At 40.8% G+C, this 22,222-nt stretch overlaps 1 protein-coding gene across 10 annotated transcripts in view; it reads right to left on the bottom strand.

The window, feature by feature from the left end:
- The window catches only part of RAPGEF5 (Rap guanine nucleotide exchange factor 5), a 217,429-nt gene that overhangs the window by 21,564 nt on the left and 173,643 nt on the right, over positions 1-22,222 (bottom strand). For all 10 annotated transcript variants that reach the window (XM_034760599.1, XM_034760600.1, XM_034760598.1 and 7 more), the window contains 7 exons: positions 19,450-19,599; positions 16,511-16,608; positions 14,681-14,803; positions 11,544-11,722; positions 6,140-6,230; positions 2,423-2,473; positions 1,247-1,334 (listed from right to left, as the gene is read on the bottom strand). In XM_034760599.1, coding sequence (XP_034616490.1) covers positions 1,247-1,334; positions 2,423-2,473; positions 6,140-6,230; positions 11,544-11,722; positions 14,681-14,803; positions 16,511-16,608; positions 19,450-19,599 — 780 coding nt within the window. The remainder of the gene's footprint in view (positions 1-1,246; positions 1,335-2,422; positions 2,474-6,139; positions 6,231-11,543; positions 11,723-14,680; positions 14,804-16,510; positions 16,609-19,449; positions 19,600-22,222) is intronic.

Below are 22,222 nucleotides of genomic sequence, written 5' to 3' on the forward strand. Positions count from 1 at the left end.
TGCAACCGCTGGAGGGAGGCCCAGGGGACCCAGGGGGAGCACAGGGCCGGGGTGAGTGAGTCCAGCCTGGCCGCGAGCGCAGGCAGGACTCGGGCAGTACCTGAAGGGAGAGTAGGGGGGCGGCCTGCAGGGCCAGGCGGCGGCTGTTCTCCCCACCTGGGCAGCAGGACTCAGGAGCAGCCGCTGCTGCAGCTCCCACTGATGCGGGGGGAGGAAGCGGGCAAGCACGTGGCGCTTGGCGGCTGCGGCTCTGGTGCCCGCAAACCCCCCGAGCCCGGGCCTGCTGCGGCGACCCAGTGTGCACACTGCGCGCGCCCAGCCCCTGGCCAGTCGCGTTGGGGCTGCTGCAATCCCGCGGGCGGCCCCGGAGTGGGGGCAACAGGCCCCAGTCCCCCTGTCCTGCTCGGGTCCCGCAGGGGAACAAATGGGGCTGCCGATGCCGCTGCCTGCAGGATTGCACCAGCTGGGCAGCCAGCCCAGACGCAACTGGCCAGGGGCTGGGCACACTGTGCATGCTGGGTCCCCGCAGCAGGCTCGGGCGGTTCGGGCCCAGGCGCCAGAGCCACAGCCGCCAAGCTCCAAGTGCTTGGCCGCTTCCTCCCACAGCGGCAGTGGGAGCTGCAGCAGCGACTGCTCCCGACTCACGCTGCCCAGGTGGGGAGAACCCCCTTACTCTCCCTCCAGGTACCACCCCGCCCGAGTCCTGCCTGTGCTCGGGGCCAGGCCGGACTCACACTCTCCCTGGCCCCGCGCTCCCCTGCGTCTCCCGGGCCTCCCTCCAGCGCTTGCGGAGGGAGGAGGAATGGCGTGCTTGGGGAAGAGGCGGGGATTTGGGGAGGGAGCCAATGGGGCAGTGAGGGGGCGGGCATGGGGGGGGGGGTGCGAGCCCTTCCGGGGTCCGGAGCCTTTGTTTGTTTGTCCAGTGACCTGACCTAACATTGGTCGGACGCGGGACAAACAAGCAAATATTGGTACAGTCCCGAGTAAAATCGGAACGTCTGGTCACCCTAGACTAGAAAGGCTCTAAAGTTTCAAAGCATTTGAAAAAAAAATGTGATTCTTACCTATTTTTTAAAAGGCTACTCTATTATCCAAAGCAAGTGCTGCTGAAGTCTCATACATATTATATCTAAACTTATGAAACAACATGTGGGAAAAATCACCTTACACTTACTGTAACTAACCATTACACATTTCTGTAGATGGAATTACATGGCAAAAAAGGGCAGACAACATTTAACATTACCTTTCAGAAGTAAGGGCATGAAAGGAATTTTCGGAGACTTCATTTTCTTGAATGCATCTCTGTAGGCTTTGTGATTCAGAGAAGGGTCCTGCAAAATCATTTTAGTAATAAAAGAGAAAAATCAATAGGCTATAAAAAGTGCAATTCTAAATCCATTATAGGCTTCTGAACTGAACGTGATTTAGATATAAAAGGTTCTTTGGGAAATGAGGTAGATAAAGGTTTCCTAGGAGAGGTGAAACAAACTAAACTGAATAGGAAATGTAAACAATGAAGGAAATAGAAATGATTATATTCCTGTACATGAAATGGTTCCAAAATAGGAGATAGCTATATGAGAAATTCACCATTTGATTGGTCTGTAATTTCCCCACATAATCTCTATCAGCACTATCTCGACATCTTAATATCTGTCCAAAAAAGTTCCATTTTTCCAGTGAAAAATTAACTCAAACAATACAACACATATCAGACATCTTAAAGAAAAAAATAATAGAAGGCAGCCGAGCGGTTCTATGCAATGTAAGTACTGTAATTCTAAAACTCTAAAATAGTACATACTATTAAATGTTTTTGTAAACATTTGAGGCCATGTAATTACTGTATAAGAATTCCAATTGTGATAATTATGTAAAAATGAAAATCATTAAGGGGCAGATTTCGCCATCTTTACTCAATTCAGTGGTAACCTTGCTAGCCTCAGGGAAGGCAAAGGAAATACTCATGCTGAGCAGTACTCACAACACAAGTAAGGGAGGCAAAGTCTGGCTCTCAACTTTTGATTCCCCCCCTTTTTTTTTCATACCTATTCTCTCTTTCTACAGCCTTTTATTATTAATTATTATTAAATAAGACAGATTCTGAGCATCTTTTGTTGGGTACCACGAGACTGGTGATTAGCTACCATGGCAATGGGATTACTTCCAGATTTACACCAGGAAAACCAAGCACAGGCTTTGGGTCTTTATTTTCCCCCGTGCAAAGTCCATGAGAATGAGTGTGTTTACTCTTTTTTGAGACCACTGCAGCACTACTGAGATGTGTGCAGTCTGTGGCAAACCATGATCAGAGAAAGGCAGTCTTAACTTTAGACAATGGCAGTCAGTTCCACAAGAAATAAGTTAGACGGGGCACAACTGGGGAGCTAATTTTTTCTGGCACAAGCACTGTACTTACTGTCAAACTTTCAAGTTCGGTGAAGAGTTTCTTAAACTTCCCAGGGATTTTCTGAGGTGGGGGAAAAAAGGAAATGGGACTAAAGAAATCAAATATGCAGAAAAATACAGTTTTCTTTCTTAGATTGTCTGTCATGTTTAAAGTGTCAAATAGCACCAAGCCACTTCCCCAGTCAATTATCATTCTTTTCCCAGTACTAAAATCTCTAGTTATGAATAATGTTTAGAGCAATACCAGCCTATTAGATTTAGCAGTCTTGCCTTTTGAGATTCCATACATTCATGATTCTTTTATGAAAATTGCTTCTGAACATCTGTTTTCATCTTCCTCACTAACTTCCATGTCTGCCCCATTTGTCTTAATACATTTGTGAAGATGGAAACAACAACACAGGCTGACAATTTAGATACTCAATAATTCAGATTTTTCAATAATCTCCTAACTCTTTTCCTAAAATGTGGGCTCAGGGTCCAATCCTACAAGTCAATGGGCCAGATTCTTGTCTCACACTATCTTCAGTTACTCCTGATATACATTGATGTAACTGGGAGGAGAATCAGGCCCACTGAGACTACTCATATAAGTAAATTTTGCAGGATTATACCCTCAATTTTTAAAAGATTTACCTGTGCTGTATGATTAAAACACTAGCAACTGCACACCTAAAAGAACTGCATGTGGAATTGCACTTGCACAGATTTTAATATCTTCAACCAGAGGAAGTTAGATGGCTTAAAACATTGTATATTGAGCACAAAAATAGTAGGGCATGCCTGGGAATGCAGCCATCTATTTAAAAATGCAAGTGCATATTCAGCATAGGTTGGTATATAACTGGTTGCTTGAACTTAGGTGACTTAATTTGCATATATAAGTAATAATGATTAATTTATAAGCATTGCTCTGTAGTTCCTAGAATTCAAATTACTGACGCATACAAGCTTTTGGATTTTGAAATTTTTCTGTAGTAAATTTTAAGAATGCCAGGCAAACAACTGTGGCTACATACATTTCAAAAAGGAAAAAGTGTGTGTGTGTATTTTATTATATTTATTCACATGCACACGAAGAGTGTATAAGAAAGACACTTTATCCATTGCTGATCCACTAATAAGTACTGTAATTGTTCAGATAAACACCACATTTTATTCTTAGAGGCTGAAATACGTCAGCGGCACAGAACACATTCCCAAAGCCGCAAAACTGCTGCAGTTCCGCTGCTCCAAAGTAGACTAATAGGGTACCTTTTCTACAGTATTTACTCCCAGTCCACACCTTTTTACCCTTCTCCCTCAAAGAGTGGGATGAAGGCAGGCGCCAACAGGTAGGCAATGGTAGCTTAGCTCCTGAGTGAGCAGCACTGTTGGTGTGGAGGGTGGTTTAGAAAGTAATGCAGAAGGGCTTGCTTTCTGTGCAGACAGATGCCTCAAGATTTGCAGATGTCTCTGAAGATTTTGAGCCATCCAATCATTTATTGGTTCCTACCCTTTGCCTTTCTGGGCTCACACAAGCTCCTCCCCATACTGGGAATTGTTGTCTCTTGTTTCCCCACAGCATTAGTCATTGACATATTCAGTTCATTTTTCTTTCCATAAGTAAGCAGAGTCAGAATGAGCTCTACCCTGACATCTGGTGGTGAATTGTGGCAAGTTGTGGAAAAGAACTTCAGGGGATGATCTTGTTTGCATAGGCACACCCACCCCACCTAGCCTGAGCCCATAGCAGCCCAAATGGTCACTTTGACTGCTGTGGGATCCCCAGTTTCTCTGTTATTGGGGCAGGAAGAATAAAGTGTTGTTACCCTGATGATGTCAATCAAGGGCAGTAGAACTGTACTTGGCATTTTATGATGGAGGGACTCGCCATCAACCTAGTAGCACTCGCAAGACAAGGGACATGGATTCCAAAACCCAGTGTATTGAGAGGCTGGAGACAAGTATTTGTACCTGATGGCATGGACCCATTTTGAGGGCCTCAGACATCAATTGCACCTCCTTCTCTCTCTCCTCTGTGGAATATCAGAGCTAATCTTGATTCTATTAGGAGTCTAGTTACAGGCTGCTGGGCTGAATTCATCTTGGGCCAATGGTGCACTAGCACTGGAGTTCCCTCTACTTCAAGCTGAATTCACTAACGAGCTGAAATCACTGAGTGCTGTGTTAAGTGGGGTTGGTGTGGGGGAGCTGAAGATATATGGATGAGCAGCTGGTGGAGTGGTGCAGTTGGCAGGACAGCTGGTGGAGCAGCGCAGTTGGCAGAACAGCTGGAGCAGCTTGTGGGACGGCTGGTGGAGCAGAGCAGCTGGCGGAGCGGCTCACAGGATGGCTGGTGGAGCGGAGCGGCTCACGGTGAAGACTGCAGCAGAACCCCATGGAGAGGTGGGGCAGTTGGCCTTGGACCACATAAGGTGCCTCTTAACACCCCAGAGGGGGGCACATTTCCACCCAGGCTGGGAGGTAAAACTCTGCAGATAAACTTTTGAACTCTGGGGCTGCACCGACCAAGGACAGAGACTTTGGGTTGTTGGACTTAAGACCCTGAGGGGAAAAGGACACTGCCAAACTTACTTTTGCTCATTGTTTGTGTTATGAATCCTGTTTGTGGTGTTTCCCCAACATAATGTCGCGTTGTTTCCCCCCTTTATTAAAAGGATTTTGCTACACTCCAACTCCATGCTTGTGAGAAGGGAAGTATTGCCTCTTAGAGGCACCTGGGAGGTGGTATGTAATTATCCCAGGTCACTGAGTGGGGGCTTGAGCCAGTTTTGTATTGCGTTATTGAAACGGAACTCCTAGACACTGAACCCGGCCCTTGTTGCTGCCAACTCAGATGGGCAGAAGGGTTACACATGTTATTTTGTATGGGAGGAGATGACTTCAGACTTAATATGGCTGAGTATAAGCCCCTTTCTGCTGTTTGAATTCTTCTTGTTGTGCTTGATGATATTTTTGATAGCGTCCATTGCAGGCACTTTATTCTTGTTTGCATTACAGATTCAAATCCTTTGGATTATCACCTGCTTGTGGTTTATTCTGTAATACCAGTCAACACTTCCCTGATTTTGGGTCATCAGCAAATATAATTAGTTTTCTGGTATTACCACTCAGTAATTTATTTTGATGGAAATAGTAGCAGTATAAACACAGATCCCAGTGGAATCCCCCTCTTAATATCCCCTCCTCTGTTTGGTAACTTGTAGCTTCTTTAACCATTAATCTAGGTTTTTAAATATGTTACTTATTCATTTCCCTTTTCCTAAACTTGTTGTTCAAAATAAACAGCTGGGCAAGAGTTTAATCAAGGGTTACCCTTATGAGGGTCTCTTTATTTTGTAAAATTTTAAATGAAACTTCTTCCGTATGTAATGATTCTGTTTCTTTGGAATCCATTCCTTATTTAAATTTAGCTAGTGTTCTCCACTACAATTCAAAACTATACTAATAACAATTTCTGGACCTTTATGGATAACTCATCTGATCTTGGACCTTTGTTTGCTTTGTCCTTATTTAAAACTTCTGCAAGAATAAATTTAGTATTCTCAGGTGGTCTGCATTTACAGGTAATGTAGACATCCATATACTGACACACACACCCCCACCACCATTTTCCTCACACTTGATTTCAGCATGTAGAGCTAGTATTTAAAAAAAAAAAAATCAAAAACTTGTACAAAATATAGTTTTGACAAGACTGAAAAGATACAAAGACATGGCTTACCTCCCAGGTTTGAGACAGCCGGCTGACAGATGCAGTATTGAGACCCATAACAATGGCAAAGAATGAATTCAGGTTTCTTTGGGCTTTGCAGCTGTAGAATAATAATAATAATAATAATGTTTTTTAGAAAATGAACATTACACTCTGATTTCCTGTCCTCAGAGAATAATAGATAATTGGGATAGAAAGATATCCCAGGTTATCAAGTCCAATTTCCTGCACTAATATAAGATTGTCCTCTACACTAAAATGATTACCTGTTCTTTATCTCACAGAATGATTCCTTGCCCTCTATTGTGTTATTATATAAATATTTTCACCTTCCTTTATCATCTTTTCTGTAAGTTACACATATTCATTTCTCTTCACAGTCAAGGCCTGCAATCCTTTTTTCATGTTTGTCATCCTTCTTTGTCATAATTTATCAACTCCCCCCTCCACACTACACCCCCACAACAAAAAAAGGAAAACTGTACACAGTACTTGAATTCTGACCTTACCAATGAAATGCATAAATTGGGGGGGAGGGAGGGAGGGAGGAAACAGGGGGACAGTTTCTACCTTTACTTTTCTATTTTCTCATGTGCTACTCCTCTATAAACACAAATCCTGCATCAGATGTATTTTTTGCAACATCACACCTTGACCTTGCCTTTAAATTGTCATCTATTATCACGCAAGGACCTCCTCCACAATGCTGCTCTTAAACAATCTCTTGTATATTTCTTTGGGTTTGTATTAGTATTCCCTAGTTTTATTACTCTGCATTTATCTAAATTAAATCTCTCGTTGTTTGCACATAACACTAAACACTTTAGGTCATTCTGTATTTTCTTTCTACCCTCCAATGTATTTGCAGTCCCTCAATTTGTTATGGTCTGCAAATGTTCAATTTACATATCTCTCTGGATTAAATTATTAGTTAATACTGGTCCCTATTACTAATAACTGTGAAATTCTGCTGGATACCTCTCTAATTTCATGTTTTACTATAGAAGGAGAGATTAATAAGACTGGAACTTTTCAGCTTGGAAAAGAGGCGACTACGGGAGTATATGATAGAGATCTATAAAATCATGAGTGGTATAGAGAAAGTAAATAAGGAAGTGTTATTTACTCCTTCGCATAATACAAGAACAAGGGGCCACCAAATGGAATTAATAGGTAGCAGGTTTAAAACAAACACAAGAAAGTATTTTTTCATGCAACGCACTGTCAACCTCTGGAACTCCTTGCCAGAGGGTGTTGTGAAGGCCAATACTATAACGGGGTTCAAAATGGAGCTAGATAGATTCATGGAAGATAGGTCCATCAATGGTTATTAGCCAGGATGGGCAGGAATGGTGTCCCTAGCCTCTGTTTGCCAGAAGCTGGGATTGGGTGACAGGGCATGGATCACTTGATGATAACCTGTCTGTTTATTCCCCTTGGGTCATCTGCCATTGGCCTCTGTCAGAGGACAGGATACGGGGCTTGATGGACCTTTGGTCTGACCCAGTATGACTGTTCTTATGTTTTAATATATGATTATTCCATATTTACTTTTAGTCCATTAGCAAATATGTAATCACAAACCATAGTATGCTATCCAAACAGTATCATTCCACTTTCTCAAGCAGATTCTCAAGCAAGACTGTATCTGAAGTTCAACTATAAAAAATTAGATATGCTGGGATTGTGTCTTAAATTAACATTAAGCATATGAGTAGTCCCACTGTCTTCAATGGGATTACTCATTTAAGTAAAGTTAGTATGTGCCTAAGGGTATGTCTACATTGCAATGTAAGCTCAGGGTTTGAATTCAGGCTCAAGATTAACCCCCGTTTCTTGCACACACAAGTCACGCTAACCCAGAGATCGGGCCCGGGGTAATAGGACCACACAGGGGTGGAGGTTCTGAGCCTGAGTCAAGCCTGGACCCATGGTTCAAGTCCTACGGCTTTGCAGTGTAAAGGCCACTCCACAGGACTAGTGCTCTGGGAGTCTGCCAAGTGTACTCCACAATCGCACAGGCAGACTTTTTTTTGTCCTGTGGACAGTCAAGTTTGGTGGAGAATTTCGCACACTGTACCACAAAGGGCTAGAGCGACCACATTTTGGGAGGGAACTAGGAAGTCTGGGATATGGGTGGTTGGACTTGGGCCTACTTAGCAGAATGGACACTGGAGCCCCAGGTTGGAACCCAGGGTTCAACAATTCCTAACCTCTAGGGTTAGACACTCAAACCCTAGATTAACAAACCCAGAGCCTGCTAACTCAAGTCTACTAGCCCTGGGCTTACATTGCAGTGTAGACATACCCTTAGGGGTCTCAGAGCTCAGACTGTAGCCTGAACCTGAATGTATATGCTACCATTTTATAGCCCCACAGCCTGAAACCTGTGAGCCTGAGTCAGCTAACCTGGGCCAACACGTCTGTTATAGCTTTGTAGACGTACCCTATGTGTTTGCATGATCCAGGCCTTAGATTGACCTTAAACTCTTCATGGCATGAAATGTCTCATGCTACTGGGTTTTACAAATCTTCCATTGACTTAAACTCTTATCCAAAATTAATTAATGTCCACTGTAACTATTTTGCTTACCAAACTTGTAATTATATCCAATATCAAATTATCTGTTTTTTCCAAATTCATGCTTACCTGTCTCTCTCTCTCTCATATCAAGAGGATTACTTCTAAGTGTATTACTTCTAAGTGTATTCCTCAAGGAAATAACCTGGCATCTATATTAGACTAACTGATCAATAATTCCCTTTACTTCACCTACTCTCCTTAAATATTGCTTCTACAATTCTCCTGTATAAACAGAATAGTGGTTCCTTTTTTCTTTGTTAACATTAATTTTTTGGGTAGAATTTCTAATTTGTAAAAGTGTAGGAATCAATGTTCTTACAACATTCTCTCTCTGCTTTTTTCTACATTAAAATAAAATTCTCCTGTTCATCTATTTTGGGTATTTCTAGGGAACTCATCAGTACAGTGTAAGAGCACCAGACACAGGGATTGAAGTTATGGCCCTACATTGACCCAGCTGGAGCTCAGGAAGATGTTAGGTCAGATTTTCTGCTACATCCAGCATCTGGGAGCAGCAGAACAGAGGGCAATCTGAGAGCTGGTTATGGCTCTCTAACTCTCTGCCCTGGTAAGAGTTAGAGCAGCCTAAGCTCCCCTCCCTACCATACCCCAAACATTCCCCAGGCACCAATTTGTTCTGGGAGTCAGTTAGCTACAATAAAAATGGAACCCTACAATGCTGCTTTCTGAGAGTCACTTTTCTGAGTAGAGCAGCATTTGAATGAACTACAAGCTCATCTAAATCTGCATCTATATTTTGGTTCCTAGATACTACAATGATGAGCACATCAGTAATACAAATATAAAATGCCCTCTTCTATTTGCCAGTTACCATATTTGGTTTCTACAACTTTAACTTCACATTCCCCTAAAAGAGATGGAATTAACTCAGACATAGCAACCTCTGACTTTAGGGGCATATATATCCCTATTCTTGGGAAACAGCAATGAAACTCTTCTAGGAATACAAATTAGTGTTACCAGGGAAGCCAGTGAGCCACATGAAATCAATCCTTTCAGACAGAATAAGAACAAAGTTAGTAATTGATAAGCCTGGAAATGAATGCGTTGCTGGATAGCACAAAACTTGCAAACCAAAACAAATTGCATTTGTAAGTACATTGTATTAGATTAACGAAAGGCACTTCACCAAAGACATTGGTTCAGCAGAGAATGGCCTTCTGTACATAATTGCCTCTCTTGGAACAAATTAAATCAAGTCAATCGGCAAAGGGATAGATGTGGGAACAAATTATACATTTTCTATTAACATGAATATTCACATACTGCAGCAGACCAACAAATGTATGATAGAGGTGAGGAGAATGGCTGCATTTGTTTCAATAGCTTCATTCCCTGGGTTGCTAAAACAGTCATGATTAAAGAGAAATGAACTCTCCATGTACAGTATTTACTTGTATTATGTTCCACAGGCATACAGTAAAGGCTAATAATGTTAGTAATGGAGCAGGAATTGCCCATCTAGTATTCTCAGTTAAAATTTGGCAAATATAACTAAATAATATAAGTATCAGAGGGGTAGCCGTGTTAGTCTGAATCTATAAAAAGCAACAGAGGGTCCTGTGGCACCTTTAAGACTAACAGAAGTATTGGGAGCATAAGCTTTCGTGGGTAAGAACCTCACTTCTTCAGATGCAAGTGAGGTTCTTACCCCCGAAAGCTTATGCTCCCAATACTTCTGTTAGTCTTAAAGGTGCCACAGGACCCTCTGTTGCTTTTTATAGATTCAGACTAACACGGCTACCCCTCTGATACTTATATTATTTAGTTATATTTGCCAAATTTTAACTGAGAATACTAGATGGGCAATTCCTGCTCCATTACTAACATTATTAGCCTTTACTGTATGCCTGTGGAACATAATACAAGTAAATACTGTACATGGAGAGTTCATTTCTCTTTAATCATGACTGTTTTAGCAACCCAGGGAATGAAGCTATTGAAACAAATGCAGCCATTCTCCTCACCTCTATCATACATTTGTTGGTCTGCTGCAGTATGTGAATATTCATGTTAATAGAAAATGTATAATTTGTTCCCACNGTAAGAACCTCACTTGCATCTGAAGAAGTGAGGTTCTTACCCACGAAAGCTTATGCTCCCAATACTTCTGTTAGTCTTAAAGGTGCCACAGGACCCTCTGTTGCTAAATAATATAACAATTTAGTTAAATTAAGCGCACTCAAGGGGAGTAGATTGTGCAATAGCTCAGTATGAGTAGTCTCATCTCTGGAGGTATGGGCTTAAGGTTAACATTGCAAATGAGTTTGGTGGTCTCATCAAAAGACATTAATGAAATAGCTTGAATTTTGCAGGTTATGTTGTAAGTGCATTGGCTGAGCTGAAGAGAAAGACTTGAATGGAGAGCAATTATCAAGAAAGGTTGTAAACACTTTGAGAAAGACAGAGATGGAAAACTGACTGAAAAAGTGGCCAAATGTCATGCCAAGTCTTCAGTGGGAGCTTGTGCATTCCTATGTGATATCTGCTTGTGACTTTGATCTTCACAGATCAAACTACACAGCCACAAGAGAACACACAAGAGGCCATGACATCATTGTTTGATACAAAGGACAGCCATATAAATGAAGACTCGTACAACATACAGCTGAATTATGCCTGGGTTTGGCCAGTGTTTGTTAATATTGTTATTTATAGACCATTTTACGTGTACATCACACTTACTAAACATTTAAAGACAAGGGATAATAAACAACAAATTCCCTTTCGCCACTTTGTCTCTCTCCCCCACAAATGAAAAGATAAAATGTTCGTTGAAGGATTCCAGTTTCAACTTTAGTTACTTACTGGGCAGCAATCTTGATGAATTTTTTCACTAGCTGTACACGTTTACAGAGCTGGCTGCAGAGGAGTACTTCAGAGGCCACCCAGAGTTGTACTTCATTGCATCTTTGAAGCAGAAGACTAAGATTCACAGTGTTTTCACCACTGCCCTGTCTGCTGAAGGTGAAGTATATCAGCTCTTGCTGGAACACAATTATTGTATTAGTAGGGCTTTTAAAAACTGTAAATAAAGTTAAAATGATCTAAAACTTAATATATTTTTAAAAATTATATTAAGTAAGAAATCATTGCAATTTATAAGGGGTGTCTGAATCAGTGATGAGAATCTCAAATGGTTCAAAGTTCTGGTTTGGAGTTCAGAGGCTTATTGGAACCCCTTGAGTTTGTATGTGGGTTGGAAATCTTGCAATAAGTGTTTTTATGAGATTTTCTGCAGCTCTACTTCTGGTCTGGAAATAGGACAAGAATAGTCTGTCTCTCTCAACATTTCATCATTACTAGCTCCAGTCTAAAAAAGAACCCATATCTCAACTCCCCAGAGCCTTACAAAATTTCATTTCAGATTTGGTTCTAAAAATAGCCAATGCTTCAGGGAGCAAGGGGAAGGCTCTTATTTTTTTTTCTGAACAAGTTCACTCATCTGTAGTTTTAAAATTTTTAAATAGAATTTATAGAAAAGTTCAGAAAACAGATCTAAGATGAAAGGCATGGAAGATGTCACATTCTTCCCCTTATTCTCAATGGGGCACCACATTTTTTTCAGTTGATCATTCACTACTATTTTGATTTTGACATTTCTGTTGCACTGGCCCTATTCCCTCCAACCACCTTATTCCCATGAGACTTCTGGATTACTCAGGACTATGCTTTACAGGGCCCGTTGCAATGCCCATTAAAGTCAGTGGAAAGGCACATGGGCACTGGAATGGGCCTTAAGTGGTTGTGCCATTTTAGAATCTCATAAATGTGGGGCTGGAAGGGACCCCGAGAAGTCATCAAGTCCAGCCACCTGTACTGAGTAGGACCAATTAAACACAGACCATAAGACAGAAAAATATCATATTGCCTTTATATAAACCCATGGTACACCCGCATCTTGAATACTGCATGCAGATGTGGTCACTCCATTTCAAAAAAGATATATTGGAATTGGAAAAGGTACAGAAAAGGGCAACAAAAATGATTAGGAGTATGGAACAGCTTCCATATGAGGAGAGATTAATAAGATTGGGACTTTTCTGCTTGAAAAAGAGATGACTAAGGGGTGATATGACAGAGGTCTATAAAATCATGACTGTGTCGAGAAAGTAAATAAGAAAGTGTTATGTACTCCTTCTCATAACATAAGAACTAGGGGTCACTAAATGAAATTGATAGGCAGCAGGTTTAAAACAAACAAAAGGAAGTATTTCTTTACGCAATGCACAGTCAATCTGTGGAACTCCTTGCCAGAGGATGTTGTGAAGGCCAAGACTATAACAGGGTTCAAAAAAGAGCTAGATAAATTCATGAAGGATAGGTCCATCAATGGCTATTAGCCAAGATAGGCAGGGATGGTGTCCCCAGCCTCTGTTTGCCAGAAGCTGGTAATGGGCAATAGGGGATGGAACACTTGATGATTACCTGTTCTGTTCATTCGCTCTGAAGTGCCTGGCATTGGCCACTATTGGAAGATAGGACACTGGGCTAGATGGACCTTTGGTCTGACCCAATATGGCCGTTCTTATGTTCAGTAGGGGAATCTGCTCATCTTAATGTATATATACAAATACAAGGAGTATGGGAAATACTTCCAGTTCTTCCTGTGTATTAATCCATGACCTAAATTATGACTTAATTGACATTACAGAAACTTGGTGGGATAAGTCTCATGCCTGGGATATTGGTATAGAGGGATATAACTTGTTCAGGAAGAACAGGCCGGCGGGGGGGGAAGGAAGGAAGTGTTTCACTATACCATCAGAAAGGTTTGAGGTCAGGAAGGAGATGAAATGGCAAAATTTGCAGATGATACAAAACTACTCAAGATAGTTAAGTCCAAAGCAAACTGCAAAGAGTTACAAAAGGATCTTACAAAACTGGGTGACTGGGCAACAACATGGCAGATGAAATTCAATGTTGATAAATGCAAAGTAATGCACATTGGAAAACATAACCCCAATTATACATATAAAATGATGGGGTCTAACTTAGCTGTTACCACTCAAGAAAGAGATCTTGGAGTCATTGTGGACAGTTCTCTGAAAACATCTGCTCAATGTGCAGTAGCAGTCAAAAAAGCTAACAGAATGTTAGGAATCATTAGGAAAGGGATAGATAATAAGACCTATGATTCTATAGTAATTTTCCATGTTCCTCCACCAACACCCCAGCCATCTAGCCCTTTTTTATGCTTACTTGTGGACTTTTAGCACTTGCCCCCTCTGAACCTAGTTTAAAGTCCTCCACACTAGGTTGGCATCTAGTGGCTTTGCTAAAATCACAGGTTACATTGTGCTTAAACTGATAACTTGATACAAATTAATGGAGTCCCTTCCACAGGAGATGTGGGTGTGTATACACACGCCCCATATTGTATGGCTTTTATGATCTCAATCAAAAAGTCTTAAGTTTACTGAAATATAACGATGTGCAAAAGACAGACTCTTCTTACTTTTCTATTTTCAGATATAAAACAATACAAATTTAAAATTTCATATATGATCAAAGAAAACACAAGATGCATACAACTTCCCTATGTTGGGGCATTAATTTTTCCTGGACAGATTTACAGGCTATCAAAGGTTACCAAAACATCTTCTGGGACTTATGTGATATTCTCACCATTCAGTGTTGTTGCATTAAATAGGCTACTGATGCACTGTAATGTTGTGATACTTATGTTCCAATGTAAACATGATGATGCAACATCAGGACATGGCAAAGTCATGACAATGATATGATGTTGCATCAGTTTCCTCTTCATGAAAGAGAGTAGGCCTTTCAGCATGAATTTTAAATGATACAATCTTTTTCCCATTTGTAGCCTATATTCTAACTTCTAATGACTTATTTTACCCATATTTGTACCTTTGATTAATAAACCCCACAACAACTTGGACAAATAGGGATACAGTAACACTAAAGCTACTGCTTCTTACCTCGTGAATTGAATTGAAGAGACTCCAATCAAAGTATGTTAATTCTAAGGCAAGATCCCAGGTGTTAATTCCCAAAATTCTCACAGACCTTTGCAGTGATTCCTCATTTTCAGCATATGGATTCTAAGTCAATGGACAGAAACAAAAGGATCCTGAGCAATTCCCAGATACTCCGCCCTGAATTAGCTACTGCACTGAAGTAAAAACCCAACATTGAAAAAGTAATCTTCCCTGAATGCACTTAAGTTTTTCATCATACTGTTCACCTTCAAATGAGTAACAGCCTGTTTAACAAAAAGGAGAATGTGATCAATGTCTTCTTATTGCATTAGGCCCTCTCTCTCTCTCTAAAATCTGACCAGGCAGACAGCATAATGAAAGTAAAATCCTTGAAATCACTATGGCCTGTTATCAGAAATAATGCTCCAGCAAGTTTTGTATTAAAAATAAAGACAATGTTATGGGGAGTTCCAGTAAGGAAACAGACCAGATTTATAGTACAGAATATACATATAATGTACCTGCATCCCCGAATGCACATTTACAAGTTACATAAAACCATCAATTTTGTGATGAAAAATGGCTTAATTTGAATGCAGCTGTCAGGCAGCAATAAAAAATTGCGAGGCCTAATTCACAAAAATTACTTAGCATATTATTGTGGAACTCATTAATACCACTGGAGTTAAGGATCATTTGCCATTTCTATTGTAAATTTGATTTTCAAAAAGGTTTCTCTTGTTTTTTATGTCATCAGTCTGAAATTTGGCACATGTCATCTGTCCAAATGAAAGCTGATTTTGATCAGTTGAGCCATTATTTTAGTGCTTTTTTTTTTTGGACAGTTACAAAATAAAATTTAAAACCCTCCACAAAATACTCTGTAGCTAATGAAACTATTGCTTATCACTTGCTGGGGATGTTTTGCTATTAACATTTTTTTAAAGGTGGCTACTAGTCTTCAAACAATGTGGAATATATATTATAACAACAGCATGTCAGCTCTTAAGGACACACTCATCCAATAAAATGCAACTAGACATTTCCCTTGCATAAGGCAAATTCATGAAGTCTAATTATATTGATAATGTACCATAGCAGTTGGAATACTCATATACTTGTTTCTACATAATTGCAATGTTGGCAAAAAATTGTTGAAAAGTTCATTTATTGAGGATCTAACTGCGCCTGACAGATGCTGGTCTACATTGCAGGTGGTGTATAGTAGCACCACCCCAAGAGATACTCCGAGAGGGACTGCACCTTGGAGCATAGTTCACTCTGCGGGTCTGCCTAGTTCCCCTGTCTGACATGAGCCTTTTTGTGCAGTAGTCATCCTAGAGAGGAACAGATGCTGAACTCAGCAGAGCATGAAAAATGCTAATATGCATTGGCCCTACAAAGTGGCTGAGAAGCACAAGGAAATAAGGTTCCTTACATTGGCTCTCTCCATCCCCACCCCAGGACCAAGCAGTATTTGATTTTTAATTTCTCTCTTAACAAATGTCAATGAGTTGACCAAACCCTTTAAACGGATATAAAAGCTTTAACCTATTTGACACATTAACTAATTCCACTGCTGTTTAGCAAAGACACTTAAATTCAGGAATATTTATTTTAAAAGGCACAATTAGCTCAATAAATTACAGAAAGAGACTTTGGCAGTTATTTATGCTACAGCTGACATCCTGCAAATAAGTCCAGACAAGTTTTATTAAGGAAATTGGAAAAATAAATTGTACATTGAACAGTATCATTGAAAAACCACTAGGCTTAGACTTGGAATCAGACAAATCAACCATTATACAGCTTTAGATCATACAGTCTTACCAAAGTATCAGTCAGATCTTTTCTGTAGACAAACATACGACTGGTTGCCTCGAGAGATTTTGAGATAGCCAGGTCATTTGGTTGTAGTTCATGTTTTTCTTTAAAATAGATATATTAAAAAAAAAGTCAGAAGCCTCAGAATAGAAGTCTACATGATACATAAATAACAAGTTCCACATGCAAACAAATGCCTAAAGGAAAATTTGCTTTAGCAATTGTAACCAAATATTGTACATAGTATTTAATGATTTACTCAACCTGTTCCCCTTTATCCACCAGGCTTGAGATACCACTGTCTATGTGGTGTACAGTAAATACAATCAAAACAAGATGTCCATGAAACTGAATTATTCAGGTCTGTGCCATCTGCACAAGTGCTTTCAGCTCCTTAGTAGTAAATGATACATTTACATTTGAACCACTATTTACAAGAAGTAAAATATTTTGAAATCATTTTGAATGAAAACATCCTAGTTTATTCAATCAAATGGTTTAATAAAAGTTACATCTTTAATGTTTACATTGCTAACACAAACCGAAGATGCAGCAGATCTCTAACTCATGCAAATGTTATTACAACCACAAAAGGGAAATACATGGGAGTTATGTACAGACTATGCTACCGATAGTATATAACAATCAGGACACCTTAGTTTTGATAGCACTGAATGAATTAATCAAGGAGAAGAGGTAACAATTTGTGGCTTACAAATGTTAATGAACAAGTGACATTCCTATTGTTGTTGGTTTTTAATTAGTTTTGAAATTTGACAAGTAGTAGTGATTATTATTTTAGTGCTTTCTCTAGAAACCAGCATACATAGGCTGTTAGATAATACCATGCTTCATTATTTGTGAATTGCTGGTTTTCTTTAGCTATCAAAGCTAGCAATGAAGTTATCACCATTTATCCTTTAGCAAATCCTGCCTCCTAGTTACACAGATGAACAAGACCTGAAAAGCAGCAGAACCACTGTTTTGCAGTTCTAAGAAGGCACTGCAGGCACGTTAGGGCACAAGCAGGGGCATGACAAGTATGTCTGGAAATTACGTGGATCTGCTGGCCAAAACTCCCACTTAAATGTGGTAGCATGGCTGCTCCTCATGCAGGCTCTGGGTTGCTGGGGCAGGATGCCATCCTCTCATCACCCACATGGGTACCCTGCACAAAGTTTGTTTGTTTGGGATCTGCACGGGCGTAGGAGAATTTGACCTTATGCTTTGAATCAGATAAATTAATGTATAATTTATTGTATTTATCCATTTTAGATTTATTCAAAAGTAAATCTAGGTGTGTACATTATAGGACTAGATCCTCAACTTCAATGGAGCTACACCAATTTATGCCAGCTGAGGACCTGGCCCATATATTTTAAATCTATTCACTAGCCTCTTTTGTAGATCCAGCTTCTTATTTTTATGCAACTAGTTAAATCACCATCTTTTTATTCACTAAGAGTAACAAAGGGATACCATAAGTAGGGCCCTATCAAATTCACGGTCCATTTTGGTCAATTTCACAGTCATAGGATTTTAAAAATCGTCAATTTCATGATTTCAGATATTTAAATCTGAAATTTCATGGTGTTGTAATTGTAGGGGTCTTGACCCATAAAGGAATTTGAGGGGGAGATGGGGAGGTGTCACAAGGTTATTATGGGGGAAGGGTTGCGGTACTTCTACCCTTACTTCTGCACTGCTGATGGCAGCGGCACTGCCTTCAGAGCTGGGCAGCTGGAGAGCAGCGGCTGATGGCTGGGAGCCCAGCTCTGAAGGCAGAGCCGCTGTCAGCAGCAGCACAAAAGGAAGGATGGCATGGTATGGTATTGCCACCCTTACTTCTGCACTGCTGCCTGCAGAGCTGGGTCCTAGTCAGCAGCTGCCACTCTCTAGCCGCTCAGTTCTGAAGGCAGCAGCGCAGAAATAAGGGTGGTATGGTATGGTATTGGCACCCTTACTTCTGTGCTGCTGCTGGCGGGGCGCTGCCTTCAGAACTGGGTGCCCGGCTAACAGCCACCGCTCTCCAAACACCCAGATCTGAAGGCAGTGCAGAACTAAAGGTGGCAATACTGCAACACCCCGAAAATAACCATGTGACCCCCCTGCACCTCCCTTCTGGGTCAGGACCCCCAATTTGAGAAACACTGGTCTCTCCCGTGAAATCTATATAGTATAGGGTAAAAGCACACAAAAAAAACAGATTTCACAGGGGGAGACCAGATTTCATGGTCCATGACGTATTTTTCATGGCCACGAATTTGGTAGGGCCCTAACTATAAGCAAAACAGCTTCCCAAAGATCTTAAGAGCTGACAGACACCCAAGGAAATGATGGGGCCAGGCAGGTCAAATAGATCAATAGTGTCAGCCTGTAATTTGTGTGATCTCCCTTGAAAGAGACAATAAACCTTTCTTTGTTAGGCAAAAAAGACTAAAATAATAATAAGAAAAAAGCTACAAACTAGAATAATCGCAACAGCCTTTAATCAGAGAAAATATTCCGTAGGTTGCTTCGAATAGCTATATTTTACACATTTTCTACCCCTCCCCCATCCACCCATTACAGAAAATTCATAACTTATCCCACTAGCACACAATGCTACTCATCCTCATTTTAAGGCAAGTCAGACCTCAGCACCTTCCCAAGTTCATTTAAATATGAAACTAGGAGGCTTATCTGTGGAAAAACCTTATAACGTATTTCTAATCACTTGAAAGTCCTTTGCACTCCAATCCTGGTGAGGAAATGCAATAACCTACTGTACCCAAGAATTAGCTGTTGTCATGGAAACAACTCTCTGGTAGGCAGCTCCTTATTCTTACAATGGTCATCCAGCTGTGGACCCATACTAGAACAGTTACATCCTTGCACTTGAAAATGTCCACTATCTTTTTATAGATGAGATACAGTAAAAGGTAGGATGAGTGAAAATTATTTACCCCCAGAGAATGTGACAGTAACCAGAGTCAGGTCCTCCTCTGCATGCTGGATTTTTTCTGCTACAATTTTCAGTATCTCCTGAGCTGAAGTGGATACTTTAGTTTTTATGCTGACATAGGAATGTTCTGTTATATACACACGGCAGAAAACTGCACAAAGGAAGAAAGAAATGTCCATAAATAGATGAGAACACATACTACTAGGCGGTGGAAGAATTTAACAAACCAAACTGTGGCAATGCCTTGGCTGTTATTCTGTTTGACAGTAATCTTTGATAGTTGCTGTACACTGACCTACAGGCACAATAACCTCTTAACACAAACATCATCATTTTTCCCTTCCTCCTCTCCCTGGGAAATCTCAGGGACATAATAAAGAACAGTATAGTGCTTCACCAACATACAGTTAGAATTCCTGTAGGCATTTACTGCAGAGCAGGTGTTCTCTATCACTTATTTTGGATATGTTGAAGACAGGTTTCCTCTTCTCTTTTTCCTTTTCAAGCTCAGCTGTTGATTTTTGCTCCCTTTCTTTTCATGTTCTCTGTATGTGTATATGTATCTCCTTACTATATGTTCCAGTCTATGCATCCAATGAAGTGGGCTGTAGCCCACGAAAGCTTATGCTCAAATAAATTTGTTAGTCTCTAAGGTGCCACAAGTACTCCTGTTCTTAGTTCAAGTATAGTTCCTTTTTGGAACATGTGCTTCACACCTGTAAGGGACTGATCTGGAGAAGTGCCCAAGTGCCTGTAACTTCCATTGAAGTCAAAGGGAGATTCAGGTACTCAATAACTCAGTTATAACCTTTCAGCTGGTCTAAGGAGAAAGAATTCAAAGGTCTATATTGAAATGGGTTTGTCTGGCATGACAGTAACCGCATCATCATATGATCAGCTCAGTTAGCACCTTTTTTGTTTCTGTTACAAAAGTTCAGGCATCCAGGTTTTGCAGAACTGAAATCTTAATCAGTCATGTGGATTGTGGTAGTAATATAAGAGAGGAGAAACATAGCAGCAGACATGTATAATCAGTGTTTCAGAAATGACATCATCTGTCAATGAAGATCACTACCAGAATGGTCTTTATTTTGTACTCACTTTGGTGCTTCATTAAACATTGTTTTTTTTAACCTATAATTTAGTTTTTTTTCCTACAGACAGACTGAGACAACAAAAGTAGAGAGATGATCCTTTCTCTCCTCTACAAATGAGATTTCTTTTGTCTCTACTGACAGATGTATACAATAGCTCTGCCTCTGCTTCACAAACCTTTACAACTGCAAGGCATTTTCATTAACTTACGCTACACTACAGGACATTGGTCAGCAACTTTACTCTAGTGAAAACCCCCCACAATTTTGTTGTTTTGAAGTAGAGGAGGAGAGAGAACCTTAAGTTTTAACCCTTACAAAAAAAATCTCAGTCGGTTGATTTAAGAATTTTTTGTTAGCTTGTCTCTGTTGGCAGGCAGTAAATCAGGGGTTCATCCTGTGACAGAATCTCTTTGGAATAGTTAAAAGTCATGAAAAGGTACACGTTGGCTTTATGATACCAGCTGTAAAAAAAAAAAAAGTGGGGGGGGGGCGGGTAGGGTGACCAGATGTCCCGATTTTATAGGGACAGTCCCAATATTTGGGGCTTTTTCTTCTATAGGCACCTATTACCCCCCACCCCGTCCCGATTTTTCACACTTGCTGTCTGGTCACCCTAGGGGTGGGGTGGGAATTGACAGGATTATTTAGCTTCCATATCGAAAATGTTATCAGACCTGCCTACAATGGTTACCAGAAAAGCCAGTGATTTTCTTCCTGGCTGAAATGTCTTCCCCTCCTCCAGGATTCTCTGCCATTTGGGGGAGGGGAGGAGAGACAGTGAGGGGGGGACCAACAGCAAACACAATCTTTCATTTTAAATTGGGCCAATAACGTCTCCCTTACTTTAAATGGACCTGGACCACACTAGACGTGAGGTACTCATGAACTGTCATCTTTATGGCCTGCCCAAACTCTATTTTCCACTCGTATTTTAAATATCAGATCTGTGGTTGCTATTGTTATGGAACCACTGAAAGTCTAGAGATGCCATGCTGCACTTCCTCTAAGAAGCGCAGAACCGAATTCATAGTCTAGGGGAAGTAGGGTGTGGACTAAGTTAGTTTTAAATCACCTTTGCACTCTTCTGATCCTGGGCTGGTCCCCAGGCCGAAGATGCCTCCAGCATAATTTAGACCGAGCTGGAGGTCTGTGTAAGTTACAGCAGCCTCCCCAGGATGTCCTATGGACTGCAACACTACCTGCAGCACCCACAGCCCTGACATGTCCCTCCTGAACACAGCGCCGCATCCTGGCACGCCAAGGATGGAAGTCTTATGACTTTCTGCTTCAGTTCCTACTTCAAGGGAATCTTCCTCCAGCTGCATATGGGGCTTTGAGGGTCCCTTTATACCACTCTGGCCCTTTTATATGTCATAAAGGAGCCAGAGCAGGGGTGAGGATCTCACCGTGAAATTTTTAGGGGCTGTCTCGTGGGCCTGAAATCCCAACAAATCTGAACTTCAAGCCAAAAGTTAGGTAGTATAAGGTAACCCTAGAGAGCACCACAGGGAAATACTTATCTGAATATTTAAAGAGCACAGTTATGATAACCATAAATGGGCATTAATTATACTCTGATCTGAGTTGAACTTGTAGAGTTGTTGGGCCTTCAGTTACCGTGGTGCACTAGAAAATGTTGCAGGAGTGACTTCATAAAGTGTGGGACTTCACTCTGGT

Source organism: Trachemys scripta, chromosome 2, assembly GCF_013100865.1.
Source record: "Trachemys scripta elegans isolate TJP31775 chromosome 2, CAS_Tse_1.0, whole genome shotgun sequence".
In the NCBI taxonomy this organism is placed as follows: Eukaryota; Metazoa; Chordata; order Testudines; family Emydidae; genus Trachemys; species Trachemys scripta.